This window comes from Triturus cristatus, chromosome 1_2, assembly GCF_964204655.1.
Source record: "Triturus cristatus chromosome 1_2, aTriCri1.1, whole genome shotgun sequence".
NCBI lineage: Eukaryota > Metazoa > Chordata > Amphibia > Caudata > Salamandridae > Triturus > Triturus cristatus.
In genome coordinates, this window is record NC_140580.1 from 585719338 (window position 1) to 585734534 (window position 15197).

Below are 15197 nucleotides of genomic sequence, written 5' to 3' on the forward strand. Positions count from 1 at the left end.
GAAAGTCATTGTCCTTCGGCTCAACCTGTATAGCCTGCTGGGTTGGCTCAGAGCTTCCCTCCCTTCCCGGGAGCTGGAGCGTCACCTGCCCAGCTTCGTGCATTTTATGAAGCCATCCACTCCATCTTTGGGCAGCCTGACTCTGCCGGCATGCAGTCGGGCCCCGTGGACTTGGCTGAGGGTTCTAGGACTTCGATGCTCCGGCCTCGGCGCTGCAGGGTCTTTTGTACCACTGTTCTATCCTGGGTTTCTTTTTCGCCCTGAGTGGCAACCAGAGGAGGGTGAGGAGGACTGGGATGGGTCTGTGGGCCCTCTGGCAGACCAGCTAGAATAGCCGGACTGGAGAGAGGAGTTGGGTGATGCCAGTTGTCTGGACACCTCCTCAAACCTTGGTATGCTTTCTCCCCCTACCGTGGCCATGGAGGAGGGAGCCTCCTATGCTGTGATGTTGCGTAGGGCGGCTGAGGCTTTGGACCTTGAGCTTCCTACGGTGGCAATCAGGACTAACCTGACTGAGGTGCTTCAGCCGGCAGCGGCCTCTACGGAGCCCCTGCTGCTGTTCATTGAGACTCTCACAGACCTCCTTCTGGGTACTTGGTCCAAGCCCAGCACAGGAGCTCCTGTGGATAGGATGATTGCCAGATGATTTTCCTCTTCCAACACCCTACCCCCGAGAGCTTGGTGGTCCAAGCCACAACATCCAAAGGCGCGTTCCCTACTGCTCCCCCAGATAGGGAATGCAAGAAGCTGGACCATTTTGGGAAGATGTTTTCTTCTGACAGCTTAGGACTGCAGTCTTTAAACACCGCATGTCTCTTGGGCCGCTACATCCACTCTGTGTGGGACCCGGTTGCGCAAGTTCTGCCACAGTGCCCGAAGCAGGCCCGGGCTGTACTCTCACACGCAGTTGCCGAGGGTAGAGATGCAGCGAAGTTCGCCATTCAATGTGGGCTGGATACTGCCGACTCGCTAGGTAGAACAATTTCTACGTCAGTAGCCTTGAGATGCTATGCCTAGCTGATGTCCACTGGCTTTTCATGGGATGTCCAATCGACCCTTTTGGACATGCCCTTTGACGGCAGTCACCTGTTTGGCGACAAGGCGGACAATGTGCTCGAGTGCTTCAAGGACTCTCGGGCTATGGTCAGATCCTTGGGCCTCGCTGCCACCTCTCGCCCTGTTCAGTCCGCCTTTCGTCCCTTTCGTTGCTACGGAACGGGTGCCCCACCACATTCCACCCAGCGCCACAGGCCGGCGCAAGCTACTCAGCCTCTGCGCAGCCGGGGACGTGGGACCCTGTGCTGTGGGTATGGGGGCCAGCGTGCAGGCCAGTCCACCAGTGCCCCCTCTGCATCAGCCTCCAAGCCTTCCTAGTCCATCCTTTCGGGGGGTCACCAGTTGTTATTCCCACTACTTCCTACTGCCCAAGAAGGACAAAGGCCTCTGTCCTATTTTAGATCTCAGGGACGTCAACCGCGTTCTCCGGAAGGAGAAGTTCAAAATGTGACATTGGCTCAGGTCTTGTCTACCCTGGAGACTGGATGGCAGCGTTGGACTTGCAGGACGTTTATTTCCACATCCCTGTACTGCCGGCCCACAGGCGTTACCTGCGGTTCACGATAGGCCATCAGCATTTTCAATTTACCGTGCACCCCTTTGGCCTTACTAGCGCCCCTCGGGTGTTCACGAAAGTGATGACGGTGGTCGCAGCTCATCTGTGCAGGTCAGGGGTTCCAGTCTTCCCCTATCTCGAAGACTGGCTGTTGAAGGCGAGCTTGCCCCAGGCTGTTGTCTCTCACCTCCAGACTACGGCATACCTCCTGCACTTGCTGGGGTTCACCGTCAACGTGCCGAAGTCACACCTGATTCCCTCTCAAAAGCTCCTTTTCATCAGAGCAGTTCTGGATATGGCGCAGTTTCGGGCTTAACCTCCCAAGCAGCGAATCAGGGATATTCGGGCTATGATACCGATGTTTCTGCCTCTATCCCGGATTTCGGTGAGAATGACCCTAAGGCTACTGGGCCTCATGGTCTCCTGCATCGTGCTGGTGGACCATGCCAGGTGGCATATGCGGGCTCTGCAGTGGGACCTGAAGTTCCAGTGGGCGCAGCATCAGGGGCATCTTTCTGATTGCGTCCAGATCTCGGAGAGCACTGCACACCAATTGCAGGGGTGGCTAACAAACCTGGATTGGGTCAACGGCAGGTCCCTCTCTCTTCCCCAACCAGAGTTCACAGTGGTGACAGATGCATAACTCCTGGGGTGAGGTGGCCACATGGGGGAGGCGGAGATCTGAGACCTCTGGTCTCCGGCGGAGTCCGGGCTCCACATCAACCTTCCGGAGCTTCTGGCGATTCGTCTTGCACTGAAGGCTTTCCTTCCCTCCGTCAAAGGAAGAGTAGTGCAGGTGTTCATGGACAAAACCACTGCCATGTGGTATTGCAACAAACAGGGCGGGGTGGGGTCGTGGACCCTTTGTCAAGAGGCTCTTCGCCTTTAAACATGCTGGAACATTGGGGCATATCCATAGTGGTTCAACACCTGTCATGTTCCCTGAATGCCAGGGCAGCCTGACTCAGCAGCCGGTGCAAGATGGATCACGAATGGCGTCCGAGGTGGTGCGAGGTCTCTTTCAGCGTTGGGGAGAGCCTTGCTTAGATCTCTTCGCCACAGAATAGAACGTGCAATGCCAGCAGTTCTTTGGGTTGGAATTTCCAAGGCGTCACTCGCTCGGCGACGCTTCTTTTCGTCACAAGAGGAATTGCGGTCTTCTATACGCCTTTCCGCCCATACCACTTCTGCCCACAGTGCTGAAGAAGATCAAGCGCGACCGGGCCCAGATCATCCTCGTGACTCAGGATTGGGCACAAACTCTTGAACATGGCCATCGATCCTCCGATCCCGGCTGCCTCTTCGGGAGGATTTTCTGTTGCAGCAGCAGGGGACGGTCCTCCACCCGAACCTGTCCAGCTTCCTCTTCCCTGCTTGGAGATTGAGCAGCGACAGTTGACAGCTTTTGACCTTCCTCCCGAAGTCTGTAACGTTATCTTGGCAGCCAGGTATCCCTCCACCAAAACGGTATACGTCTGTAGATGGAACAAATGTGTGGCATGGTGCACAGCAAAGGCTGTGGATCCCCTCTCTGCCCCTCTTTCAGAGGTTCTCCTCTTCATTCTTTCTTTGGCCCTGCAGGGCTCTGCTCTGGGCACCCATTAAAGGCTATCTTTTGGCCATTTCGGCCTTTCTTTGCCTTCCTGATCAGCCTTCTCTTTTTAAGTCCCCTATTATAAATAGATTTCAAAAGGGCATTAACTCACCTTTTTCCTCCATTTCCTTTCGCAACACCCCAGTAGGACTTGAATCTTGTCTTGACTTACCTTATGTATGCGCCTTTCAAGCCCCTACATAATTGTCCTCTCCGACAAGAGACTTTAAAGTTTTCTGGTAGCCATCATCTCTGCTCGCAGCATGCGTGAGCTTGAGGCTCTGTTTTCTAAATCTCCTGTTAGAGGCATATGAGCTGCAGAGTACATACTTGTACATAGATTGCCATCTTGTGTTGGGCTCGGGTGTTTGCAGTTTGTTATTGTCTTGGAAGAAGTCTTTGTAGTCACAAGATAGGTGACTACTCCCTTGGACGATAGTGCGCATGGGCATCGACTCCCAAATCCTTGATTCCGGTCGTCAATGCGGGCCGCTGGGCCTATCGGTGCCATTCGTGCCTACGGCTAATGGGAAGGACTCCATTAATGCCCCCAGTGTGGAGCTAAATTTCCACACAGTGACCACCACAAGCTCTGCAACCTTTACCTCTCGCCAGAACACGAGGAAAAGGATCGCCAAGCCTGTGCCTCCTTTCAATTAAAAAGACTATCCGTGATCGCCAGGCTCGACAACACGTTATGGCTCAACAGGCTGCACCGGTGCCAGACAACATTTTCGATGAAGGCCCGACGTTCCAGAGGCAGAGGATTCAGAGGAGCTCGACATAGTCTCCGGAGCTGATGACTCCGATGACCACATCACTCCAGGTCAATGAGTGAGTACAAATGCCCCTGCCCCACCCGAAAAATAGAAGGCTCCGGTCAAAACTTCGCCTAAAGGCCTTAGTCGAGACCGAGGGAAAACTTCAGAAGCCCCGCCTCCGGGCCCAGCTCCGAAGACAAAGAAAAAGCTTTCCGGAGGCTCAGGACCTGATATGTATCAGTACCCATAAAACACCTTTGGTACCGAAATCAGGGATACACCCTTTTCCCGTTATGTCCAAAAAGGCCTCGGTATCGAACCATTCGGCACCGAAAGTTCATAAAGCCTCAGAACCAAACAAACACCGAAAACCTTCGCATCCGAAGAAGATTTCCGACTCTGCACCGACTTCGAAGCTAAAGGAGCCCAAGACTCCTCCTATGGCTCTAGAGACCAAATCCAAATCACGTTCGGAACCGTAAAAATCTGCACCGAATGGGGACAACAAGCAGGAAGAACTGTTTCTACCAGATCCTGTCAATCCAAAATAAAACATTACATATGGACCCTAAAACAGTTCATATTGTTAGTCTTCCATCAAAGAAGAGGAAATCTGATACCTCACACTCTCCTGACGTACCTGTGAAGAAGAGAGACTTTGCAACTTCACCCCTAAGACCCTCTTCTCCTATTCTTCCTACCAAACATTTGTCCCCTATAAACTCTCCTATACACTCTCCATACTCGCCCTTACCACCACAGGATGAGGATGATTTAGGGGATTGGGGTGGACATAAGGATCCCTTAGATGACCCTGATGGTGACACTACTCCACCACAGGATACATGGGACGATTACAACGATCCCACAGACCTTCCTGATCCAGATGGATATCCATCCAAGCCATCCCCCCATATGACAATAAAGGGTTTAGTCAGCTCATTAATAGGGCTGCGCAATACTATGGCGTTGAACTACATTCAGACCCCATGGAGGAAAACTTCCTTCTGGACACATTTGCTCGTTCAAAAAAACAATACATACATTGCCCATGCTTAAAGGTGTCATTAAACATGCACCAGACATATTTAAAGACCCTGTCAGGACCTCAATCCTCAAATTGATAAAAAGTATAAGCTGGCCCCTAAATACCCAATCTACATTAAAGGACAACTCCCTTTAGATTCTTTAGTAGTCTCCACTTCAAGAAAACGTGCTAATTCCCAAACCTCTGGTGATGCTCCACCCCCAGACAGAGTCTAAACAGCTGGATGCATCAGGTAAACGAGTTTCCCCAAGCAGCCAATCACTGGAGAATAGCTAATGCACAAGAATTGCTTGCCAGACACGACAGAGCTCACTACGATGAGCTTGAAGATCTTATTCAACATTTACCTGACCAATACAAAGCTAAAGCCAACGATTTGGTCCAAGAGGGCAAGTTAATTACAAATGCATCCATCAAATGTGCCCTCGATGCAGCAGACACCGCATCTAGATCTATTAACACCACTGTCTTACTTCGCAGACATGCATGGTTGTTCATTTCTGGTTTTAAACAGAAAGTGCAAACCACTATCTTAAATCAGCCGTTCGATCAAGAACACCTCTTTGGCCCAGCTGTGGACACAGCTCTAGAAACAAGCATTTGCAATGCAATAGGTCTCGCATTGTAAATGACAATGCCTTTTTTTTAAATCTCTTTTACTAATTAAATGCAAGACATATTTAAAGAAGTGGTCGCCATTGTCCTCTGAAAGTGAAAGCACGCATGGCGGGCTGAATGTTGCAGGAAAGCATGTAGTGCCTGCAGTAGGAGAAACTCATTAAAGAAAATAGTGCTTACAGACTAAAAAAGACGTATTATGTAGCAACCAAAGTAGAAGGGCCAGTCCTCATGGGAGGTTACAAATGAAGACAAGGCAGTACTAAGGAGGAACTAACAAGCCTATTAATGATTCAGAAGCCAGTATTTACGAAGGACAATGACACAAGCCAATGACAAAAATTGGTGGAGAGTGGGTGGGGCTTCTATTCCATACTCCAATACAGTATGCAGCAGAGCAGCGCATGCGCTGCATAGGCTCGACCTAAAAAAGACATCACAGGAGCACCTCACTATCACCACAACAGCCTATGATCCTCATGCTTTTTCCATGGAACAGGCAAATACACAGGATTGCATACAAACAAGCCTTGTCCAATGGCGCCTATGGATGGGTGTCTTTTGTATGGGTGAAGCACTGCAGTCAGACAACAGGATCAGTATAGCTGTGCAGTGGGCAGAGGGATTAAAGGGCATCGGTGTTAGTGAAAAGCCTTGGGAAACCCCACAGAGAAAGGCATGAGATCATCTGATAAAAAATATGAAAATATGTGACTAGCGATTTCATCTCACAGGTAATAGGTTTGGGACGGTCGGTCACATGTCATGCGAGGTATTGGCTTGTTCAAAAATCTCATCATTGCCTTCCATAGTCGATTTCTAGAGGCAGCACATTGTGTGAGTATAAAGGCGCAAGCGCAACAAGTAATGGCTGGATAGAACACAATGAGTCGATTATGTTGGACAATCAAAATGCAATAAAAATATAATCATAACGAAAAAATTGAAGACCTAAGCCCTCGCGCTCCGTGAGCTGCCGTCTCCGCACACACATGTAGCGGGTGCGGAGATAAAGGAATCCCTGCTGGATACGGTGCATCTCCCGCTCATCTCCACCATGAATCACCGGCGCGCGCTCCTGTAGGCACTTCTACGGTGCCAGCCGCCAAGTTGCCGGTGCTTTAAGTTGATGAACACATTACTCTGGAGTAACTGCTCGCTACCTAGGCCAGGAGTAGCCCCTCTCACCCTTATCCCTTCAACACACCCAGCAAGCAGCGCATTAATCACCAGACGAGCACAGCTGACTGCTTTCAAGCCGGGCCTCGGGATGCTGATACGGGAGCCTCGGACAGCAGCGCACGCTGCCACCTGAGCGCGCGGCCTTCTTCAAAGGAGGCACACACCAGCATCCGGGTGAGGAGCAGGCAGCAGCTGCGTGAACACCCCCTCAGACACAGGCATGGCATGCGAGCACACAAGCGTTTATACAATTTACCACTTCAATCCCACATTGTTGAGCTTTTGTACGTACTGACCTTTTTGTTGTTGCAGCATTCCAAGTCTGGCAATATTCACCATCCTTTCCACTGAAACACGGCCTCACACCGGCCACTACGCCTGCTTGGACTTGAGCTGGGAGTTGTGCACAGCCCGGGGGTCGCGGAAGAGCTGGATGATGCGCAGGTTGAGCGCCCGGTTCTGCAGCAGCGGGAGTAGCACCCCAGCGTCCATAAGCCGCACGTGCTTAAAGACCACAGCCAGGTAGCGGCGACACTCCGCCTCCAGCTCCCACAGGGGGCGCAGCGGGCAAGCATGCCGGCACTCATCACCGTCCAGCAACCTCAGCTGGGCGCGTGGCGGACTGGCGTACGAGCGTGCACATGGGCTGTCCGGGCGGGGCGCAAGCTGAAAGAGACGCCGTGAGCATGCAAGCGTGCACATCGGCTGCCCAGCCCGAAGCTACGCCGTGAGCGTGCACATCAGCTGTCTGGGCCAAAGCTCAAACAGACTCCGTGAGCGTGTACATCGGCTGTCTGGGAAAGTGCACATCTCCTGTCCCCATTCCAAACTCAAGTCGACGACAATAGATCTCGCTAGCGAGCAGCTGCGATGCGTCGCTAGGCGAGACCTAAAAATGAAGAAAGACAGACACTGCAAAATCTATGGGAGCATTACAATCTCAGACACCACGAGGTTCCTTTCGTCGCTCCTTTTATAGGGGCGGATCCAAAAACATTAGCACGGACACTACCTCCTCCTCCTACAAGAGTCCCACACTAACATCCCCCAACAAGGGATATTTTGGGGGGGGTCAGGGGAAACAATAACAAGGGGAGAGGTCGAGGTAACAACTACCGAACCTCCCCTACTACCAAACAATGACTTCCCTCCACTCCCTCCAGACCCGTTCGATTAAGAACACCTCTTTAGCCCAGCTGTGGGGACAGCTCTAGAAAAAATGAAGAAAGACACAGACACTGCAAAATCTATGGGAGCATTACAATCTCGGATTACATCATTACAATCTGTCTGGCGGTATTAGCCGCCCACTTACGAAGACAACAAATTCATGTGTTTCCATACCTGGACGACTGGCTAACAAAAAACAAGTCATACAGTCAGTGTGTTCACCACACTCGCCAAACAATTCATCTGCTTCATAACTTGGGGTTCACGATAAATCTCACCAAATCACATCTCCAGCTGTCCCACATACATCAGTATCTAGGGGCCACAATAGACACTTACAAAGCCCTTGCATACCCCAATCCAGTCAGGATAGCCAGTATGCAAACCCTCATAAAAAAATTTCAGCCCCAACACTCACTACCAGCTCGAGTGTTTATGCAACTCATAGGAATGATGGCCTCTTGCATTTTCATAGTACCTCATGCAAGACTTCAGATGCTTCCTTTACAAGAATGCTTAGCACGTCAGTGGAACCAGGCTCAAGGTCAACTTTCAGATCTGGTGTTGGTGGACAGCCGCACACATCGCGCTCTGCATTGGTGGAACACACAACCTTTCCAAAGGGCGGCGGTTCCGAGACCCAGTTCCACAGATAGTGCTAACAGCGGACGCATCACTCCCTGGCTGGAGAGCCCATCTCATAAACCATACAATTCAGGGCAGGTGGACCCCTCAACAAAAAGGGCTCCACATCAATCACCTAGAATTACTGGCAATCTTTCTAGCGTTAAAATCATTCCAAACACATCTCATCAACAAAACTGTCCTTGTCCGCACGGTCAATATGACAGCAATGTATTATATACAAAAACAAGGAGGAATACATTCTTTGCAGCTCTCTCAACTAGCGCAAAGTATATGGAGATGGGCCATCCCACAAAAGATATACCTTCTAGCAGAACATCTTCCAGGGGTACACAATCAGATTGCTGATCTGCTCAGTTGTCAGACACAGCAGATACACTAATGGGAACTTCATCCTCAAGTTCTTCATCTATTTTTTTTCAGATGTGGGGCCACCCAGACATAGATCTGTTCGCCACACAAGCAAATGCAAAATGCCCAACCTTCGCCGCCAGGTATCCACACCCATTGTCCAAGGGCAATGCGATATGGATGAAATGGTCAGGCAGATTTGTGTGCGCTTTTCCGTCACTCCCGCTCATTCCATTAGTAGTGCGCAAGCTCAAACAGTCTCTCAAGCTGATCCTAGTTGCTCCAACATGGGCCAGGCAACCATGGTTCACAACACTCCTGGAACTCTCAGTAGTTCCACACCAAAAACTACAGCTCTCCCCAAAGCTTCTCACACAGAACCATGGAGAGATAAGGCATCCAGATCCAGCTCAACTGAACCTGGCAATCTGGCTCCTGAAGTCCTAGAGTTCGGTTACCTCAACCTCCCACCGGATTGTATGAACATTATTAAAGAGGCTAGACGCCCTACTGCTAGCGCTTGCTATGCAGCCAAAAGGAAAAGATGTGCCATTTACTGCAATAATAACAAAATTGACCCACTAGATGTTTCAATTCAAAACATTATTTGCTATTCACTGCATCTACAAAGATGTAATCTAGCATACACACCCATAAGACTACATCTTGCTGCCCTTGCCGCTTACCTACAAAGCAGACATTTGTCATTGTTTAGGGTACCTGCTATCAAAGCGTTCATGGAAGACCTTAAACGGATAATTCCTCCCACAATTCCACCCTCTCCAGTGTGTAATTTAAACATTGTCTTTACTAGGCTCATGGGTCCCCCGTCTGAGCCTCTACACAAATGCAAACTAAAGTTCCTTACATGGAAAGTAGCTTTCCTAGTCGCAATCACCTCTCTCAGGAGAGTAAGTGAGATCCAGGCTTTAACCATACAAGAACTATTCTTACGAGTACATCATAACAAGGTGGTTCTTAGAAAAAAAAAAAATCCTTCCCGAAGTAATCTCTGCTTTCCATCTTAATCTGTGTAATTACCTTTTTTTTCCCAAAACCAGATTCTGTAGCAGAGAGAGCTCTTCACATACTTGATGTCAAAAGAGCTATACTTTATTACATTGACAGAACTAAACCTTTTAGAAACACAAACCAACTGTTTGTAGCTTTCTCGCCACCTCATAAAGGAAACCCCATCTCCAAAGCTGGAATTGCCAGTTGAATAGTCAAATGTTTTCAAATATGCTACCAGAAAGCAAAACGCACATTAGCGATTCCCCCTAGAGCGCATTCAACACGCAAACTAGGGGCTTCCATGGCATTCTTAGGGAACATTCCCTTAGATGACATTTGTAAGGCAGCAACATGGTCTACGCCACACACCTTCACCAAACTATTGTGTAGATGGGCAGGCAAAACAGCAAGCTTCTGTAGGCCAGGCTGTTCATAAAACACTTTTTCAGACCACTGCAACAGATACAGGTGACCACCGCTAGGGGAGAACACAGCTGTACAGTCTATGCACAAGTATGTATTCTGCAGCTCATATGCCTCGAACGGAAAATGCTACTTACCCGAATGCATCTGTTCTTGGCATGTAGAGCTGCAGAATGACATAAGCCCACCCGCCTCCGCCGTACCTGTATCTGTTCCAGTGTTATCTTACTTAGATACATTACACATGGACATCTTTTCTGTTTATTACAAACTCCATTTCCCTTCATGACGAAAAACAATCTGAGGATGGAGTCGATGCCCATGCGCACTATCGTCCAAGGGAGGAGTCACCTAAGACAATAACAAACTGCAAACATCCGAGCCCAACACCAGATGGCGATCTATGCACAAGTATGTCATTCTGCAGCTCTACATGCCAAGAACAGATGCATACTGGTAAGTAGCATTTTACTTCTTTGCTGTCCATCCGGACGGACAAGGGTGTCCTCTGAACAAGACCTTTTTCTTTTTTTTTTTCGAAGTGGTTACGTCTTTCCACATAGGACAGACCATCACTTTGCCCACCTTCTTCACGCCCGCCTACTTACAAGGAGGAGGAGTGACTCCACCGTCTGGGTCCAAAACGTGTGTTATCATTTTATCTGGATCGCACAAAACAACTCCGGGTGGACGATCAACTCTTTGTTCGCTATGTGGGGGCCAAGAAAGGTGGCGCCATGCTAAAATGGACCATCTCTCAATGTGTCGTCCTTTGAATCATAATTGCTGTTCCGTGGCAAAAAAGAAGCCTCTGGTAGGACTGCCCGCTCATTTCACCAGGTAAACTGCAGCCACTACTACTTTGGGACGTGGAGTCCCCCTCAGTGACATCTGCCAGGCAGCCACGTGGGCATCACTGCACACGTTCACTAAACATTACTGCCTGGATAGTCAAGTCCGGAGAGACGGCTTCTTTAGCCGTTTAGTTCTCCAGGACTTTCTGGTGTGAACTTGATTCGCAGGCCCACCTCCAGGGTAGGTATTGCTGGGGTATCTATTCTAAGGTAAGGAATCTATAATTAATAGTCTCTTTCCAATGAACAAGTTACTTACCTCCAGTAACAAAATATCCGTAAGAGATATATATTAGTTATAGGTTCCTTAACGCCCCAACTATCCTCTCCGTTCTGCGAACTGACTTCTAAAGTAAGGGACTCCCTTTCAGGGCCCTAGTTTTGTGCACCAGTAGTCCGTGTCTTGCATGGCTCTGCGCTTCTGGTGTGGAATGTCGTGTAAAAGAACTGATGCAGGGGCGGCGTCTAAGTAGATACTGCAACATCATTTCGGCTATCACGACACCAACAACGAATGCGGAGTCGACTGACGCCACCTACGGACGTGCAGTGGTACTTCTGAGAAAAAGTTCTCCGAATCCAGTCTGGGGTAATTCTAAGGTAAGGAATCTATAACGAATATATGTCTCTTACAGATATATTGGTAACTTGTTCTTTAGGGACTTCCATCCAGCCCTCCTCATCCATTGGTGTTTTGTTGTCATCAACATTTTTCTTCTGCCCACTACAGCATACAAGATGCATCAGTTGGTTAGCCCACTTAACTGTGAGTGACTGCATTCTGCTCTTTTACTAAGAGCAAATCTACACACAGAGTAGTTCCTAGAAGTGTTACAAACAGCAATGCTTTCTAGCCACTGTTTTTTTTATTTTTATTGGGGAGGACCCCCACAATGATGTTTTACAAGAACCCTGAAAGAACAAACCAGGATAGGCAAAGCCAAAGGGCTGGCAACCAACACCAGACCCAGGCACTTAGCTTGGCCAGTAAGATTGGAGGGGGTGTGAACATCAGATTTCCTGCCAATCTCGCTAGCATATCTTGTTAGAATACATTATATGAGAAGAAAGCCATGAGGTGGGGCTTAAGAGGCAGTGGAAAGGAAAAGAAGTGTGGATTGTTAGAGGTACTTAAACATATTTTTCAAATGAATCAACATTTTTGAAAGCGTTCAGTGTCCGTGTGGGCATGTATAAATCCTATATGAAATCGACTGAAGCACTTCTAACCAACTATTGACTACAGAATACCCCACCCCCTCTCAAAGCTATGCCCCTGACCAGACCTATTGGCTTTGCCAGTTCTTGTTTCAGTTGCCTCTGGTAAACTGTACTTTTATACATAAGGAGATGTTCTTTCAATTTCTTTTGTAGAAGCCAGCCTTGTCCCTGGGCAGAAAGCACCAGCAGTGGTTCTGTACGTGGATGGCCTGCAGTCCACAGTTCATGTTTCCCTTCGGCCTGAACTTCTCAAGAGGAAAAAAAAGAAGGTACGCTGGCTTTTGCATGAAGCACCATTGAACTATACCAGTAATTGCATTCCCTGTCTCAAATTGTATGCTCACATTAAATCAAACGTTTTGCCCATCTGAGCCTCAGCTCTCATGCTCTTACTCGTTTTTGTATTTCAATGCTGAAATCACACAATGCAGTTATTTAAATTTTGGAAGGATTAAAACCTGCTCCTCCATGGGGGAGTAAATAGATGATCGGTTTGTTTTCTCTGTTATGTATGTTGATTCCTGTGGTGTTAAAACATATTTTTCACATTGATTGTGTTAATGGTCTTATGATACATAATATAACCGACCTGAAGGATAATTTAATGACGGATGAATTGGTATGGTAAAGTCCCTTGCATTGTGATTGACTTGCACCCCTGCCCAGAGTGCCCAACTGCTATAAAGTTTCACTGCTGTGTGCTTAACTCACCTTTGGCCTACATCAGGTTGGTGTGTACTGCTGCGCAGTTTGTGTGTTTTATTCATGTGCTGGTTATATGTATCCCTGTGAATGGTGCAATATGTGAAGGATGTAGTGCTGGACAATGCTTGTATAATATAATAATGTGTCTGTTTTATAAATGTCCTTTTTTAGGTCTCGGCTAGCGAAGGCTGCGCTTGCGCAGTCTCGCTCGCGAGACATAATGACTTGGAGAAGAGGGGCTTGAACCCGCCCCTTTTCTCTCCTCTTCTCCATTGGCTGGCCTCTTAAATGCTGGCCAGCCATTGGAGAAGAGGCTTGTCTCGCAAAACAAGCCCCGTCCTTTTCGGATTCGGGGGCGTGTTTTTTTCGTTGCTTTTCGCTGGGCGTGTTTAAACGCCCCCGAATCCGAAAACACGCCCCCGAATCCGAAAACGCCGCTGCCTTTCTCTGAGGCATTTCTGCTTCACCTCGGAGAAAGGCAGCAAGGCTCAGCTCAGGGCACCGCAGTCTGCCACATTTCCAGCTCCCAAGCCACTCTTCGAGCCTCCGCCGCGGCACAAAAGGCAGATCCCTTCTGCGTCCGTGCACGTGGCTACTGCCGAATCCCTTCGGCATATGCAAACGTGGCATTTAGGTTGGAATACGATCAGTTACTATTCGCTACACTGCAGATATGGCTTCCAAGAAATAATATATTTATAAATGAAAAGCAGACGTCATGAACTTCAAAGAACACGTGGCATCCTGTATACTCTCAATCTTTTAAAGATGCATCTGGCATGTATTTAAAAATGTAGCTTTCAACGGCGAGGTAAAAACACGTATGACTCTCTCTTACTTGAACAGGCGTGCAAAACGATCTCGGAGAGGCAGAGGTGTCGGCCATCTTGAAAAGTGCATGTTTAAAAATTATGCAGAAATTTGAAAAGAAGTCCTCACTTTAAAAAGATGAATATTGACGCCCGACAGAGGCAGGCGCCTGGCTGGAGCTCCCAGCTCCTCTGTTCTCCGTGCACTGCTTCGCTGTGTCAGTCCAGCGGCGCGCCCGGGACTGTCGGGCTCTTGCTCTGTGGGATGTATTGGAACCCACTGGGCCTCGCCGAGTCTGGCAGGAAGCGGCTCTTCAGCAGGACGAGCTAGCGACCCAGCGGCTGCGGGAGCTGCTGGGCCTGGGCCTCCGTTTACTCCACAGTGAGCTAGGGCTTCACCTGGGACTGGAACCGGCACACTTCCCTTCCTGGGCGTTTCTGTTGGTGCCCGCGCTGCTGCTCATTCTGATATTTGTCTCGGCCTGCGCAAGCAGGAGGAAGAGCCGGGCCAGCCCCACTGAGTCTCTCAGCGGCATCAGCAAAGTCCCAGCGGGGTCCAAGAGCACCAAGAGCGTAGAGGCCAGAAAGAAGAGCAAGAGAAAGGGACCCGATAAGAGTAAGGTGGGAGTCCAAGACGAAGCAGTTTTGGTACACTTATTTAAAAAAGACTCCTTTTCAGGAGTATTCGGCATTTATTTTTGGTACAGATATGGCTAGTTTTGTATGTAAATGTATCCTTGTAGTGCAATATATTTCAATAGGAATTTGAAGGGAAGAGCCGGTTAAACGTCGCAGGGACCTATTGCAAGTGTAAATGAAACACGGCGCCCACTGCACTTCAACTTTTAGCATGGCAGCTCGTTCCTGGGGTTTGCTTGCTGTGTGTTTTTCGGCTTGTTTTGTGTGCCTTTACGCTTTCCAGCAGAGGCGCAGGACGGGTGGACTCACCGTCATGATTTGATTAACTCAGCCTGTTAAAATCACGTGTTCAAAGGTAAAAAAAAAATGTCCTTTCAATTTTAAGTCTTAATTGATTGCTAAGAAAAGATTCCTTTAAATTAGCATCACGACTTTATTACTGGCATGGCGGCAGTATGCCGGCCACTTCCGGAGGAGCGTAGCGTGTTTTCTTTCATCAACACGGCGCCCACCGCACTTCAACTTTTAACATGGCAGCTCGTTCCTGGGGT

The 15197-nt window shown here is 48.9% G+C and overlaps 1 protein-coding gene across 4 annotated transcripts in view; it reads left to right on the top strand.

Annotated features, from left to right (window-relative positions):
• Positions 1 to 15197, top strand: part of PDCD11 (programmed cell death 11) — a 618996-nt gene that overhangs the window by 209103 nt on the left and 394696 nt on the right. For all 4 annotated transcript variants that reach the window (XM_085606675.1, XM_085606679.1, XM_085606671.1 and 1 more), the window contains exon 19: positions 12647 to 12762. In XM_085606675.1, the coding sequence (XP_085462801.1) occupies positions 12647 to 12762 (116 nt within the window). The remainder of the gene's footprint in view (positions 1 to 12646; positions 12763 to 15197) is intronic.